The sequence below is a fragment of the Atractosteus spatula genome, chromosome 2 (assembly GCF_055471065.1).
Source record: "Atractosteus spatula isolate fAtrSpa1 chromosome 2, fAtrSpa1.hap1, whole genome shotgun sequence".
Lineage (NCBI taxonomy): Eukaryota > Metazoa > Chordata > Actinopteri > Semionotiformes > Lepisosteidae > Atractosteus > Atractosteus spatula.
In genome coordinates this window covers 15,659,863-15,676,624 of record NC_142707.1, presented here as the reverse complement: position 1 = coordinate 15,676,624, position 16,762 = coordinate 15,659,863, and the positions used below count along the sequence as shown (strand labels likewise).

The 16,762-nt window shown below is 38.9% G+C and overlaps 1 protein-coding gene and 1 long non-coding RNA gene across 6 annotated transcripts in view; one reads left to right on the top strand and one right to left on the bottom strand.

Moving 5' to 3' along the window:
- Positions 1-16,762, top strand: part of tet3 (tet methylcytosine dioxygenase 3) — an 86,810-nt gene that overhangs the window by 19,672 nt on the left and 50,376 nt on the right. For 3 of the 5 annotated variants that reach the window (XM_088933301.1, XM_088933291.1, XM_088933325.1), the window contains one exon: positions 516-572. The exons of 1 other annotated variant lie outside the window; for it this stretch is intronic. In XM_088933301.1, the coding sequence (XP_088789427.1) occupies positions 516-572 (57 nt within the window). Of the gene's footprint in view, positions 1-515; positions 573-13,307; positions 13,366-16,762 lie in introns of those variants that run through there. One more of the 5 variants, XM_088933316.1, reaches the window with a different exon arrangement.
- The window catches only part of LOC148839360 (uncharacterized), a 38,693-nt gene that overhangs the window by 16,142 nt on the left and 5,789 nt on the right, over positions 1-16,762 (bottom strand). The gene's annotated exons all lie outside the window — the stretch shown is intronic.

Genomic DNA, 16,762 nt, shown 5'->3' with positions numbered 1-16,762 from the left:
GAACAAAACACACCCAGCGAACAGAACTGGGATACAGGGATATAGTTTTAAGGGCAACCCCTGTAGATGACGGTGATGATGATGATGATTTCTGTCAGTAATGACCACAGTTTTTTTTTTATTTGTAGATGAACAAGCACATGTGAAAATCAGCCATTTAAAAATATTCAGAGCAAGGATATGGAACACCAAATAATATTATTTGCAAAAATATGTCATAAAACACACATAAAACACATTGAAGCAAATGCTGTACAGTGGGTACGATGCTGGTTCTGGTGACTGATGCTTAACAGAAAGAAAAAAGAGAAAATCAAGCAAACAGAACAGGTTAAAAGGAACCAGACAGTTGATTTCTCTAGCGTTCCCTTCCTAGGTAATGTGAATGGATATACTGTGCCTTCTTGAGAGGGGCTTGTCGCATTCTTCTATTGATTGTTATTCTCTCCCTCCCCCTCTCTCTGTCTCTCTCTGTCTTTTTTCTTTTCCCCTTCACTAATACGCTGGCCGTGAAGGTGGGATTTAAGGACAATAATAACGCCCAGACCAGGACCCCAGCACTGGCGGCAGAGGTAAGAGACCCCATCTGGGGTTGAAAAAGTCAGGTTGAGAGGACGTGGGGGAGAAAGGGAAAGGAAAGGGGAGGGCAGATGTGTGTTTGGTTTGGTCTGGTGGGAAATGTACTTGAGAGGAAGATCATCCCTATTCCTCTTGATTCCTGAGTCCATATAGTAAATAACATACAGGGCAGCAGCAAAATATTGAATTTTTTTCAATTTGAATTGTTGTTTGCATAATAGAACCATTTTGTAAATACTGGCCAGATGTGACATATATTTGTATTTTGTGTTTGCATAGCTTTGTGTTCATGACCGAGGCGTTCTGTATGCCTTTGTTTGTATATGGCCACATGTGGAGGTGTACAATTCACTCTCGGGTGCCATGAAGAGTGTTGATGCCTAGATATGTTTTCTTACCTGGCAGCATGTATTTTAAAGCCTATGAATCTAAAAACATGGCAGAGATAGCTTTCTTCTTCCAGAGTGGAATAAACTGAGATTTTGCGTGAACCAGTTTGGGTATATTTAGGCGTGCTGTGTGCTGTGGACTCAAAAGCACTTTGCTCTACGTCTCCTTGCTATAATCCTACTGTATGAAAAACCTTAGTGATCTTTTCAGTCTAGACAGTCGCGATGTTTTGATTTCGAGCTCTTGACCGCGGCCTCCATAGCTTTTCAACGCCAGTTTCCCAGTCTATCTGCTTTCCTTTCATGATTTTTGGGTATACTTTTACTGTCGGCATTTTTAAACTTGCCGGGTCCGCTGTCGCACTAGCGGGTGGAGCTGCCTGGCACGTGCTTTTGGTTGAGGAGGTTTGATGAAGTTTTGATGTCACTTGAGGTAAAGAGGACAAAGTTAGTCGGCCACACGCGCATGCGTATGTCGGCACGTGTGCGTGTGCGCGCGTTTTTCAAGAGTTGAGGAGTGGGCGTCAAGCCTGTACTTATACAGCTGTTTTGCTGGTGTTATGGTGACACAGCAGCTTCACCCATTGGATTATGTAACAAAAAATTTAGCATTTATTTTTTCATTACTGATATCTCTGGTACTGAAATGGTGAAGGTCAGGGAGCTGTAGCTGTGGATTACTGTGCTGTGCAGTGCAGGGCGGATAGCTCGTTGCATTTGGGCCCATTGTGAAGACCAGAATTTGAAACAATAATTTCTTCATTCAAGGAGGACTTTTAACAAGCAACAGTATTATAATATTATGTATTTTTCTATTTTTGTAAGATCCCGTGGTGAACCCAAGGAGAGTCCTTTGTGTAAGATCATAATGAAGGTTTTTATCAAATGGCTAGTACAATGGGTGCAGTCGCAGTACATCCGAGTACCCGTTTATTATTTTGTTCATTATTTTGTTTTGTTATTTTTCAGTTTACTTCTTTAATTTATTTTATTTTTTAGTTATTTGTCATTGTAGACTCTTCTAAAATGGTGATAAGACAACACTATTGTCAGAGATTATAAGGAGCTGTCTAAATGACTTGGAAGATTCTGTTGGTGACACTATGAGATCTGTGTGCTTTTTAATTTGAACTCTTGGTTAACACTTGTATAATGGAGCTACTACTTCCTTTGTACATCTGTTTGAGCCATTTTGTGATTTATTAGTGTCACGTAGTGTGTAGAACCCAGCGATAGGATAAATATTTCAGAGATGGAGTTAAAATAACATGAAAGATAATTAGCAATTTGTAAGACACTGTATTATCAAGAAGCTTGAAAATCATGCAATGGAACTAACTCCCTCTGTGCAAAGAGAGTGTGATTTCTATCCCTTAAATGTGCTCAAAGTTTAATCTGTTTGTACTCTGCATCTAGTGGTATTATTTGCTTATGCAGTATTTTCTATCCTAAATAGATAAGCATTCCATATCAGTGCTGATATACAATTTAGCCTCCAGAAAAAAAAAAGCAAGGTACAAGAACAGTTTAATTTGATCATCTAAAGAATGCTAGACATGGAAGTAATGACTGTACAATTCATTGGCAGGTCTTTTTAATTTTTTACAATAAATTATTCCATTTTATCAATCAACAAAGATAAAGAGAAACCATACATTTAATTTTGCTCCACAGATTTTTACTTTATCTTGCCTAATTGCAAGAAAAATAGGTTACTGAAATAATGAGATTGTTAGCCTTCTTCAAAGAGAAGAGAGAAGCAGAGAACACAATGTGTACAGAAAAAGCACATTGCTCTTGTTGCACTATATGAGTTGAAATCAAAAAGGATTTCAAAGCTCTTTAAACATAGATGATGACCCACTTCATCCACCTCTGAAAAGCGGTACCCACCTTGGTGACACACAGTGGCTATTATGCACCAGCAGTCCCAGCACACAACAGTTTAGACAGAGAAATTAGAATTGCTTCATCAGGTAAAATAAAGGAAAACGTTAGGAAGGCTAGATTGCACAAATGCAGAGTGGACTTTAGACCGAATACTAGAGTTAATATGTCTTTGAAAAAGTGCTATGGATTCTCATCCAAAGGATACCACATACTACAGAATAGTATCCCCTGTCACCATGCTGGATCCTGGATTTCTTTGGAGGTTACGCATCTCAGTAAGGCCTGACCAGGCTCAAACTTCCATAGCTTCTGAGCTTTTAGGGAGTTTCTGGCTGGTAAGATAATATTCTAACCCTAAAAATAGAGGAGTTAGATAATGTTATGACGATCTTTGATATCTGTTTTCCATGGTAGAGTTGCATAGTTACTTTGGACTTTTGTAATGGCTCCATTGTGATTTCTTAAGATTTCACAGTGTTCCTAATATAATGCACTATATGTAATACTGTCATTTAACTATAAAACTTGAGAAGAATAGACAGTGAGAAAAATAGATGGATGTGTTCAATTTTCTAATCATTTTGATTACACAACCTGGTCATTCACTGTGTCACCCATACAGAGAAGAAGGGATTAAATATGACCTACTTTCCATGGGAACAGTGAGTGACAGATGACATCATTGTTGTAATCATGGCTCAGTCACACTCCTACAACAACTGAGCAGTGTACCCCTGTGACTCACTGAAAGAGTGAGGAGAGAGGGGTTAGAGGTCAGGGCATGCATGTGCGGAAGCCCAGAATGGGGGTGGGTAAACACAATTTCACACCATGCGCCCCAACAAGTATTGGGACTCCTCAACACGTGCCCAGTGAAAGAGAGCCACAGGATTCACAAACGAACTTTGAAAAATGTAAAGTAGACGAAAATACCAGACACCATTTGCTTTGCTACTTGAAGTGTTTATGTAAAAAAAAACTATGGTGAAAATGTAAAATTCCTAAGAGATTTCCTACAACTTCATTATTTAAAAATTAATTTACAATAACAATATAATATTTTACATATTGGCCATCATCTTTTGTTACTAAGCAGTCTAGGACATCAGTATGTGTGTCAGGTAGCTGCTCAGGAACAACCCAGTCTGAAATTATGGGCCACATTCAGAGAAAAAAAAAGAAAAAAATCGATACAGAAGCAGTAGCTTGTTGTCATTGGGCTGTATGATACTGTTACTAAGAGGTAGACAGGGAGAAAGGCTATTTCAGGTGCCCACGAGCATAAACAGTTTAGCACTCTACAGTACAACAACAGTGATGACCACAGAGGAATGACGCAGCAATTGACTCATGAATTACATAGGCACCTGTCCAACATTGTCTGACTCATCTCCCATATTGAAACCTTAATTTAAACCTATTCAGGAATGCTAAGACAGTTCAGAACTTTTCATTTTCCCAAATTCTTCAGGAAAGTTTCTTAATTCATTCTTCCATTTTTACAGTTTCTTTTAGTTTAGCTTCTTCAGTGTTTTTTGTTAATTTTACCATTACAAATTTGAGATCATAGGTAACTAATTTCACCCAAATTTACCCTGGACATGAATGAGAAAGTAACATGACAACAGATCCTTCCCTGCTGGGCTTTTGAATTAACCAGATCATCTTTCTAACTCTGACAAACTACAGATACAAAAGAGCGGATATACCTGTTTCAAAGAAGTGAACAGAGGAGTGTTATCAAAAACAAACTGCCACCTTTTTAGCAAAATTTGACTTTGGATGAAGCAGGTGACAATTTCCACCATCTGGACTTGGTCATGTAAAAAACAGGTCAGTGTTACTCCATTAAGCACATCCAGCTGTCAGTACAAAGAACCCCAGTGTAGTGCATTGTGACCAAGTTGAGAAGATGAAGCCCCACCTAGATTAGTCTGCGAATTGAGGTGGGGTCAATTAGAACCCAACCATTTTAAAGCACCATTTGTTTTGAGAAGGTTAATTGCAACAAAAGTACTTGTAGGGCCTACAGACAAGTAACATTGTGAAATAAGTGATGGATATCACTGAAATTTGTAGCATTTACTAGAATGTTTCAAAGGTGTCTGCTAATGAATTATTGATAGTGGTTATGATAGCTATGAAACTAGTGTATGCACTTTGGTGAAACTGTAAAATCAGAGTTGTATGTGGAAGATGAATGGCACAGAGCACAAGTAGGGGTGACTATTACCAATTAATAAGTTATATAGTGCTTTTCAGACCTAAGGATCCCGACATTCTTTTTATACAGGAGGGAACACACTTCACCTATCAATGAAGTGCAACACCCACCTGTCTAGGGTTCCTTTATAGAAGGTAGTGGAGATGAAAAAATAAAACAAAAGAAGCAGCAGTTCTGATTAAAAATTAATGGCTTTGCCTTTAAATAAAACAAGAGCTGTTCTTAGAATGGAAAGTTTAGAGGAGGGAAATACAGGCTGCCATTCAGATGGCTGTTAATTATGGAGTAGAGCACAGAACCAAACCCCCTATTTTGTAATGAAATAGTACTGTCCTAGGTCCTTCCTCTTAAGCTATTGGTATCACATGATTACTAATACTTAACATCTTAAGGGACCGGAATCTGGTGTGATAACTCTGTCGATGCTTTACCTCATAGGCCTGATCAAGTTTGAGTTTGTAAGATAAGGCTCTGATACCACCATGTTTTGCATAGTATGAAAAAGAATGAACACATCTGTAGAAGGAATCATAGAATTTTCACCTTACCTTGGACAACATGCCTAAAATTATGACTAGAATAAGAATATTTCTCATGGTCTCTAATGGTTAATATCAAGTTTCAATATTCCCATCCTTTGCTTTATCATGATTTCATGATTCGTTCAGAGTGATTAATTAAATGTTGTTTGATATCTGCTTCCGTTACCTTGGATTCACTATGATATACATTACAGTGGTACAGTTTAATACCGCTTTCATGAATGTGTTCCTTTTTTTCCTTCTTTCTTTACTCTTACAATATAAAAAGGAGAAGAAAATTATATTTCTTCAATTCCAGACCTTGTTGCAGTTTGGGCAGAATTGCATCTAGGCAGCCACTGTTGGAGGAAGAGTGTGGTAGAGATTAGTGCTGTGAGCTAGGCTGCACCATGTTGCTGTAATGAAGCATGCTGGCCCTTTAAGGCTGGCCCTTCCTTTCTGTAACATATGGGGAGCTAATCTTAGCCCAGCTCCCGGGAGAACCCAGTGTGTCAGGGAGAGAGGAGACTGGCACGTAGCCAGCCGGCAGGGGCGGGGAGATGGAGAGCCGCACTATTCTCTCCCCTGCAATTCACTGCACATCGCCTGCGATGATCACAAAAAAATACACCGTAGAGCCCAGGGGTGGGTCAGTTCCTGTTTTCTATTCCAATGTAGTCTCTTAAGTTCCATTTTTAAAACAATTGCCACTTCCTAAAACCAGTTCAAACAACCCAAGCATTAATTCCAATTCTCTTCCAGCATGTGCCCTTGACAAGTTGTAAATTTGTGTAACAAGTGGTAGATGTGCTGTTGACAAGTTGTACATATGTTTGAAAAATTTCATGCTCTCTTAATAAATCCTGTGTTGTAAATGGAATTGAATTTGGGTTTAAATGATGGGGTAAATAAGGCGTAGCCACAGGAGAACATGGTATATGCATGGTAAATAAGTGCTCCTTGTGTAGGAAAGCCAAAGGAAAAATACAAAATCACCCTTCAGATCAATCATAAGCTACATTTGTTTGGTCTGATCTTGTTTTCACTTACATGACATGGGGTTTAGTGTGACAAATTGAATACAATATGACTGTGTATAAGTACGCTTTAATCATTGTGCTTTGTGCTATATTGTTGTACTGTTGTACTGTTTTGTGATTGTGCTTTATTATACTGTGTTGTATCACACAGTCACTGTACTGTACTCTGATGTTACTGTACTGTCCAGTTAATGTGCCATACCACAGTCCTTGTGCTGTATCCAGAATTCACTTTACTGCTCTGTCACTTTACTCATATTACTGTGGTGTATCAAATTTTCAATAATATTCGCTGCATGTAGTTGAATTCAATTGTCAGTGTGTTGTGTCTTGTCTGTCTTGTCACTGAATTATACTACACAGTGACTGCACTTTAACACATTTACTGGTCTCTACCCTGACCTTATTTTCACTATTATAACCTGCTTTGATTGAGACCCCCAGCTTCTACTACCCCTAGCCTTGTGCTGTAACTCTCTCCTCTTTCATCTGACCATGTCTGCTCATTGTATTATTTCCCTCTCTCCCCCTCCCCCTTCCATTTTCCCTCTTTTCCACCACACTACAGCTGTCGCTCCTACTCCTTCTCACTGCTCCCATTTCCCTCTTCACTTTTTCTTACACTTTTTTCTCATTTCACCTTCCTAACATTGTATTTTTTTTCTGTTTTCCAAGTTTCCAGCAGACGTTTTAGTAGTCTTTTCTTTTTTTTTTCCTTTTTCCTCAAATACCTTCCACTCGCGGCAGCTCAGCCCAGTCACCCCCCTCCCAGCCCCCTTTTCTTTCTCTTCTTTGTGTTGAGGGGGCCTCCCTCTCCCTCTCTCTCTCAGCTGTGTGCTGCGTGCTGTCTTGCACGTGTCCTGTGTCAAGGAGGGCAGAGCCAGGAGTTATTAGACACTGGATACCCTACACCACACTGCACCTAGTCTGCACCGAGAAAGAAAGAGAGGGAGGGAGCACAGGAGGCAAAGTATTCAAAATGAAGTCTGAGGGAGGACAAAGAAATTCAATGCTGTGGGATTGTGCAACATTTTAATTGTTAGGGCTGAAACCATTATCATTTAAGTATTGTTATGACAGTCCTCTGAAGGATTTGCTTTTCTACATCTTTTTTTTGTAACTGCATAATCCCCTCCCCCCATGGGTTAATGTTGTTTTCTCAAAGCTGAAGTTTAAGGACTGTGGTCTTCCAGTGTAAATGCAGTTTGGAGGCATCACCGTGTGTATCCGTACTCTAACTTCACTGTTAAAAGAAAATATTAATAATTAACTGTTGTCTTTTAAAAACTTTAGTTGTAATTTCACATATAGTATAAATGAGTATCTGCCTTAATTTAGTCCATGTTGTAATGTTATTCCTATGTTTATACTGTGCTTTTACAATATTTCATTCACTTTTCTACAACAGCACTGGTTAGATGAGATTAAAGTAGAAAAAAGCACTCAACGTGAATGGTAGAAGTGCTTTACGCATAGGAGGTGACCCACTTTGTTCATCACTGAATGGCAGCGCCCACATGGGTGACACATAGCAGCCATTCTGTACCAATAGCCCCACTACGAAGACCAGGTACAGAAGTGAGAAATTGCTTCCCTAATTGAACTAAGGGGAACTTTGGATAATCCAGAATTCTGTCCATATGCAAAGAGCACCACCTACAGGTCTACAATGTCATTTACAAAATCAGCTTCCTAAAAGGTTTTCCTTGGATATCGTCCATCCCAGTACTGGCCAGTCCCAGCTTTGCTTAGCTTCTGATCTGATGAAATCAGGTAGCGGGGTGGTAACAATGCTGTCAACACACGTACTATGAAACTTCAGTAGACCAATGTACAGGGACAAAGAAAACAGTATTTTAAAATATATAACACTATTGTAACACACCCCCAGTGATTCTGCACATCAAAGTGAAGCAATAAAAGCAAAATACAAAAGAAGTTAGGTAAAATGGGAGTACGACTAAAAAGAGATCAATTAAAATAACTGTTGTAAAACTAGTAATAAAGAAGGCAACAGAATTGAGGTTTTGAGAAAGGCATCAGATTTTGTGATTGTGTGTATATGACAAAGCGCACATATGACAGATAACAGGAGGGCAAGTCTTTGATAACATCAACCCAGACACAGAGAACAGGGAGGTGGGCGAGTGTGTGACTAGAAACACAGAAGAGGAAAGCGATGATCTGATTGAAGGGGTCTGCAGGGTAACCAAGGTGTCTCAAAAAAAAAGATCTTTACATGTGGCAGGAAGCTGTAATGGCAAATTTAGCAAACTGTTCTCAATTTGCAGTTTCCTGATGTTTGTTGGTTTTTTTTAGCTTCTGTTTTTAAGTGTTGATTTATGATACACAGTGCTGGTAGTTTTGTTTTACACAATTCAATAAATTAAATTAATGTGTACTTCAAGGAGATGCCAGGTGTTCAAGGAGACTTTTAACAATGCAATAATAGGGCATGGAATCGTAGTACAGTAACACAGAAAGCACTGACAAAATCAATGCAACAAAAGATTAGGCTTTGGGTGGAGACAGTAACATGGTGTCTTTTGAAGCGGTGGGTGTCGGTAGTGTTTCGCAAAAGCAATTTGCATGAAGCAAACTCCAGATACAGGAATCGGTTCGGAGTACTATACATGACACTTCTGTCACTAACAACGACATTTGTGGCACTTACAAGAAACCCAATCATGACTAAGATCACTACCCAAACAAAAGAGGCTGATATACAAGCATAGATCAAATCCAGTACATGTGAACGAACCTGACTGCTTGTTCAGCCAAAATGACAGTTTAATTCAAGTCTCTCTAGTATTGATGCTTGGGACCCTAGTGACCTCTAGTTTTCATAGAAGGTCACAGTGACCTTAATGAATATTTTAATCTATTGATCACAGTATTTTAATAGTACTGTAGAGCTAAGCTGAAGGGAGGCATGGTGGTAGAGTGTTTAGTATTGCTGCCTCACAGCGCTGAGGCTGTATGTTCAATTCCTGGGGTGTTTTCTGTAATGTTCTCCCTGTGTTGGCGTGGGTTTCCTCCAGGTATTCCAGTTTCCTCCCACGGCCCAAAGATATACTGGCAGGTTAATTGCCCTTTGGGGAAAATTGGTCCTGATATGAGTATGTGTGTGTTTATTTCTGTGTGTGCCCTCAGATATTCTGACATCCTATCCAGGGTGTATCCTGCCTTGTGCCAGTTGCTTGCTGGGATAGGCTTTGGCTCCTCCATGCCAAATAATTGGATAAAGGGGTTAGAAAATAAAGAGATGAAATGTGTTAAACAATTCTGATTGCTTAAATGAACATCTTAAAATTAAGGGTTAATTAAAATTTGTAAAAACCCAACTGGAATGAAAACAAGAGTAGGTGGACTTTTTAAGAAAAAAAATATCATTGTCTGTTTTTCAAGCATTCTTCTTTTGAAAACCAAGGTTGAACAAAGCTACAGAGAAATGATAATCTGCATAAAGTGGACACATCGAGTTTTACAAAGATCTAATAGTACATTAACAGAAATGTGTTTTTTTTCTAGTGAGAGACTGCGTGAAGAGAGTGGTTCTGAGCTATTTTTCACCATTCACATTAGTGAATAGTGCCCTCCAAAAGTATTGGTACAGCAAAGCCATAATATTTGTGCCTTGCAGTCAAGCAGTTTTTATATTTTTGATCCTTTTATAGGTCATTCTTAACCATCAGTTTTTAGTGCAGGTTTTGGATCAGTTTAGAAAGGAATCTTGTTCAATTGAATGGGAGTAGATCACATGAGGTTTTAAGCTAAGCTATATAATCTTCTTCAAGACCAAGACTGACCTCCCTTTCTTCAGTGCTTTGGCTAAGGATGAAATTCACCAAGTTGTTTATTTTAGACACACCACAACTGACCAGTAGGAGTCGCCCAGCACAATGACATGAGGTGATATGAGTTCAATAACCTGATATTAAACAGGTCCTTCAAACTGTATATGAGGACAGTAAATGGAAAGTGAAGAACTGATAATCGTGACAGTCCATATAGAGTTGTTTCAAGAAACAGTGACCAGAGCATTTAGAACAAGCTCACAGGACCAAGTGCACAGCAGATTTAGGGTGTGAGTAATCGTTGTTTTAAACTGCAACATTTTCCAAGAGATAGTCATGCCTCACCACTAAGAACCACTTATCGTTTTCCTGTAAACAGCACTAGGGGAGTCCCCCCTCTCTCTTCATTTCTACAACTCTCCTCCTTCCTCTCACTCTCTCTCCTTTTCTGTCTCCTTCTCTTCAGTTTAGTGGTGCTGTAGTAGTATGAGTAAAAACAGAGTTGTTCCCAAAGCAAATGTGACGGTTAACACGAGACATATAGTAACAAAATTGTATTGTGATTTCAAAGGGCTAGATGTACTGAGAGATATTCCCATTAACTAAAGGTAAATTCTTTGTTGTATTGAGAAAATAACTTTGAGAAGGATACAACCCATTGAGTTCACCAAACAGTGTCAAAATGTAATCAATTGAGCTGACAAGTCTTTGCAGCAGTCACAGTTCTTTCCTATTCTTTGGGTGTTCTGACTTCAGTTTTCCTCCAGCTTGTAAAAGGCAACCTCTCTTGAATTTAAATCTGGAGATCAACTTGGGCAGTCTAAGATTTTCCATTTTTTTCTCCTGATGAACTCCTTGTTTGCATTGGCTGTGTGTTTTTGGTCATTTATGTGCTATGTGGTGAAACACTAACAAAATGTATTGAAGCATATTCTCCTAATTGAGGAGGTAAAACATTTCTGTAAATCTCAGAAATCGTTCTGTCATATTTTTTCATGCTGTCATCTTAAGTCACTCCATCGATAAACATAAGTGAGCCAGGTCCACAGATGGACCAAGTCATGACATTACCTCCACCATGCTTCACAGATGAGGTTGTGACCTTTTGAGCACAACCTCTGCATATCTTTTTTTCTCAACATTTTAACATTTCTGGCTCTTCAGTAAAGCCTTATCTTGAGTTTATAAAACTGTCCATAAAACTTTATTCTACATCTCTCCATATCATTGTAGTTGTGAGCAAAATATATTTTTTCTCCCTGTCTTGGTACTAATGAGAGTTGAACATCTTGCAGTTTAGCCCTTGTAATTCTGTTTTCTCTGTCTTCTGTGAACTGAGGATTTTGATACTCTCACCTCTCACTCTGAAGGTAGTTGGCAATTTTATCGAAAATTGTTTTCCTGGCCAGCTCTGACATTTTTTTCTCTCTTCAACTGCAGATGTTTTTCTTGTTTAAACAAGTTTTGGCTGATTGGTAGATTATACCAATCTTCATTCTTCTCTTTATTTCAACAAATTGCTGATTTTGGTATGCCCAATTCTTGTGCTTTCATTCTGATTTGATTTTTTCTTTCAGCTTTAAAACTGCCTGCTTTTCCTTAATAAAATGTTACTTAATTTTCATTTTGACTTTCTACTACAGACTCCAAACACTGAAATCAAAGTGAGACAGATTGATAGGAATTTTGCTGCAATGAGTCTTTTAATGAATCTAATTACCCAACAACAAACACATGGCCAGGAGGAAAGATCTGTCAGCCAATTGACCCTATACTTTTGCTCCTTCAAGATGCAGAGCTTCAACACTATCAGTTTGTTTAATTGACCTGAGAGGGCAGAACTGAATTCTCTTTGTGTAAGTTTTGTAATTAAATATCATATTGGAAAACTAAACTGGATTTTTTATGTCTAAAATCTGTGTTGTGTTAAGAGGCATGACAATTGGGCAGTAAAATCAGTGTGGGCAGTAAAATCAGGGTAAAGGGTAAGTGCATACAAGGAGGTTTCATCATATGTTTGCATTGGAGCTTCACAAAATCCTGGGGCTGTGGCCTCACCTTGCTATCTGATAGTTAGGCTGGCATGCGAGTACGAGACTCTCAGTTTGACAAGTAACGTCTTTGCAGGTCAGGTGATGGTATGTTACACACTCCTTGATTAACAAGTACTTTAACAAAATACTTCCTTTCAGAAGCATGTTCTGTCCTGCTCTTAAGTGTATAGGTCCTTCTGTTTCAAAATCCCGAAGGTCCTGTAATTGATAGGAGATTTTTTAGACAGTACACATATTATAATGTGTGTTAATAATAATATGCACACACTTGCTTTGCATGCTTTGTTCACTCTGCTTTGTGGGTGTGATGAGTCACCGATATCAAGAGCTGAGCACATGGTTGGGACTGTGTTAGTATCGGTCATCACTTCTCTGGTGGAGCCCCTTGTTGCCGCCCCCCAACTTATGAGCAAGTGTGTGTGTGTCTATAAGATGTGTGTGAGTTTGTTTTACTGTAATGAGTATACGGTTGCGTTTTTTCAATCTCTGTTTCTCTGTCGGCGATGAGAGCACGCTGCCTCAGTGAATCATGAAGTAAAGGACCGGGGAACAGAGGACAAGAGAGCTGTTCAATTGTACACACTTTTATCCAGTCGCTTTCTGCTCCTGGGCTCATGTTGCGGAATGGACAGTATTACTGTGAGATTCTGGACTCATGGTGCATTGTTTCACATGTGGAGTGTCTAAGGAAGAGGGATTGTAGTTGTTCCTGGAATTGAGTGATCTCATCATTTATGCAGACTGTGAAGAGTTTGTTTTATGAGTTTTCTGTGCCAAAAACGCGCTGAGCTTTTGAAGTTATCAATACGAGCATTTAATGACAGGACTCTGAGTGATTCGGAGTGATTTGAGGATGCTATCTTTTCTATGGGTAAGCTGTTAGGATTTGTTCCCTTTAATTCTTTTCACTTACTTTTCCTTCTAATAATTTCAGTTCTTTTTATACCTACAGTATATTGATTAATATTTTTATATATCTGCCTATTTCATATATTTAATGATTTCTGTTCAGCATTTGTGTTTACTTTGGTCTCTGATGAAAGTAGTTATTTTTAGATCCTCTTACATTTTCACAACAACACAGATCACATGTTGCTTGAAAATACACAAAAAGCTGTAAAGCTTTCAAAGAGTAAAAGTACAGTACCTTTAGTGTGTGTTCCTGTTAGATTCATATTCTGTTTTTTAAGGCAATTGAATTTTATATGTACAGTATATGTGCATGTGTGCTGCCCTCCCAAGACAGGGCTCTTTGAGGTCAATGTTCAGCAATTTTCTATCTTCTGACTCATTATAAAACTCAAATTTAAAAGAGCCATGGGTTACATTTGTATATCTTTATTTATTTTCATAAATGTGGATTTATAAAGGCAATATTTTTGTGAGTTTTGGTAGAATCAAAACTGTAATATTGTAAATTAATCACATTTAAAATGTGTTTTAAAACAGTGCATGATTTAAATGTTTGCATAGAGGACCATTGTGTCTTGCACTACTATTTTTGAAGTACCAGGTATAGTAACGTGGATTTTTTCAGTAATAGTGCTGAGATAAAGCAAGACTTGAAAGAGACTCAGAAAACACTGTCATATCAGTATATGAATAGTATTTATGTTCTTCTGGTATGGTCTTTAATTTCTCACACTGTTTCAGCCCTCTGCCTGAAAAGTGTAGTGTCTGTAAAGTTGTTTAGTTTGTCATGATCTTCAGTTACTGATGATAGTTACAGCCAGGGTTAAATGTTGTAATACATTAGCTTGTCAATATGCCTTAAATGACTGAGTCCTTGTTTAAAAGCCTTGTAAAATAATAAAATACTAGTTTATTTCAACCTTAATAACACACTGGCACACACAGAAATTCCCTTATAGTCTGCACAGTCTTGAAGGTTGGGGAGACTTGTGACAGAAATGAAAATTAAGCAAACACGGATGGAATGAAGTGGTTAAGTTGCAATGGTGTTTCCGTATGAGTGATTGTGTTTGTGTGTTTCTTGTCCTTTCATGGTGGGATTTCTCACTCACTTAGGGTGTGGGTGTGTTCACTCTCACACCATGTGTCTCCAGGGGTTCACCAGGCATTCTGTCACAGACCACTCGTCGGGCTGCTTTTCATCAGAGAAAAAAAAAACACCAGCTGGCTCTGAGACCAGGCGATGGAGATGTAGTCAGAACTGGAACGCCAAGCTATAAGCCACCTCTCTATCCAGCCACTGTACCTCTGACTCAGAGCGAGCTTGCGAGAGTGGGTCTGTGTAAATGTGAGTGTCAGTCTGTTGGTGTTTGTGTTTTGGGCCACTGAAAGTGGTTTTGGTGGGGTGAGAATATGAGTTAGTTTTAAAATAATGTGATGAATTCAAGAGAAGGTACCAGGTCACTATTTCATTGCCAGCCTGTAGAATAAACCTATCATGTAAATATTGTATTTACATGATTGTAAATATCACACATCTTCCATGAGCTTTCCATTCCTCCTCCTTCCTGTTAGTATTGTTAGGGTTATTAAAATGATGCTATTTTATTATTATTTATCATCCATCCATCCATTTTCTGTCTGCTTTATTCAATTCAGGGTCACAGAAGAGCTGAAGCCTATCTCGGCAAGAAAGGGGTGCAAGGTGGTATACACAATTTAAGATATAGAGATGTTTATCCGGTCATTATAATAGTAAAATACTGGGTACCATCAGAGGTGCAAAGTTGACCTGATGCAGACTGTGGGTGATGGGTTGACATACTGTATCACCTTTCTCATACTGGACTTCACCTTCACGTCTCCCTGTGTTGTGTCAGCTCTCTTGTTTCTCATTGTTTGGAAAGAATGGAGCTTCTAGCAACAGTTTACAATGCCAGCCAGGCAGGAGGGCTTTTGCACAACACCACTGTGATTCCATGTTGTGGTTAAATATCCACAAGGATGGACATGTAATGTGTCCACCCCAGTTCTAGCTTAATTATTAGGTAAGATTGGATAATGAATCAGACTGGACATAGAGCTGTCTCTGTGTGAAGAGTTGACTATCTGACACATCTGGTGATGTCACTGTAAGCAATGACCTATCTTTTGTGTGCCATAAAAGCAATGAGGTCAGGTACCTTACTACATTTTGAAATAGAAAATCATCAAGCTTGATGATGTGATCTCACAAAACATCTTAAAGAGATGATCTGGATAACCAGCTACTCCAAAGGAGGGTTAAAAGATGGTCTTGAATCGTTTGAAAACTGAGTGAATGTATGAAGAACAGACCTCAGTAGGGGCCAGGACACTGTGGTGTGTATAGGACCCCAATCTCTTTTGTTGACCTTAATCTGATCTAATCTTAATCTTACCACTGTGTCAATGGTGGTGTGAGAGTTTTACCTGGCAAGTAGATAAATTGGCACCTGATGTCTTCTGCATTACTGGGCAGTGTGGGGTGGTCTCACACTTGATGTACTGTAAACAGGAGTGCAGTATAGAGCGGCTGGTGCATTGAGCCTGACAAAGTCTTCCTCTGTGTATATCTTATGAAAAGAACCTAGCTGTGTTGCAGCTGTGGACAAACATTTGCACACCCCCTAGCGGAATGCAGAATTGATTGCACATTTCTTGCAACTACTGATAACAACAGTTAGCTGATTTTACAGAATCTTTCACTGCTTTAGATGTCCTTCTGGTATTTATTCCCTGTGAAGATGTTTTTCCAGTTTAATCAATAAATGAATGCAGAAATTAAGGTGATTCCACTCACAGTGCTAGGTTGAGTGTTTGAGTAGAGGGAAATTCAGATTGGCCACTGTTCTGCCTACTGCACTCTTTTGTTTTTGCAGATGAGGGTGTGGGTTTTGAGGATCTCAGTATTAAATCATTACTGCGTGATTGATGTTGTTGGTAAATGTGTCCTTGTAGTGGTTTAATAAAGCAGAGCAGCATGTTCAAAGGTCTGGGCATGTGGGAGTGTTTACTGTCTAAGTGCTTTATCTCATCTCTGCCTTTTAAAAACCAGTCCTTCTGGTATTGAGCCGGCCTGTGAGGGTAAAGGTGTGGTGTTGACACTACCTCCTACACCATGAAAAAAACCTGTTAAGTAAGTCTGTTTATGACTGCACTGTCATTTCTAGGTGAGTCTCCAACAGTTTGTGGGTTTACATGTGTATGTGTGTGTCTGCTGTGTGACATTCCGATTAATGATGATACAAACACCACTCCCACAGTTCGCCGTGTTTTCATCAGGAATGTTTGAAAGGCTTTTACTGGTTTCTGAATTTAGGTAGATCCTTATCTTA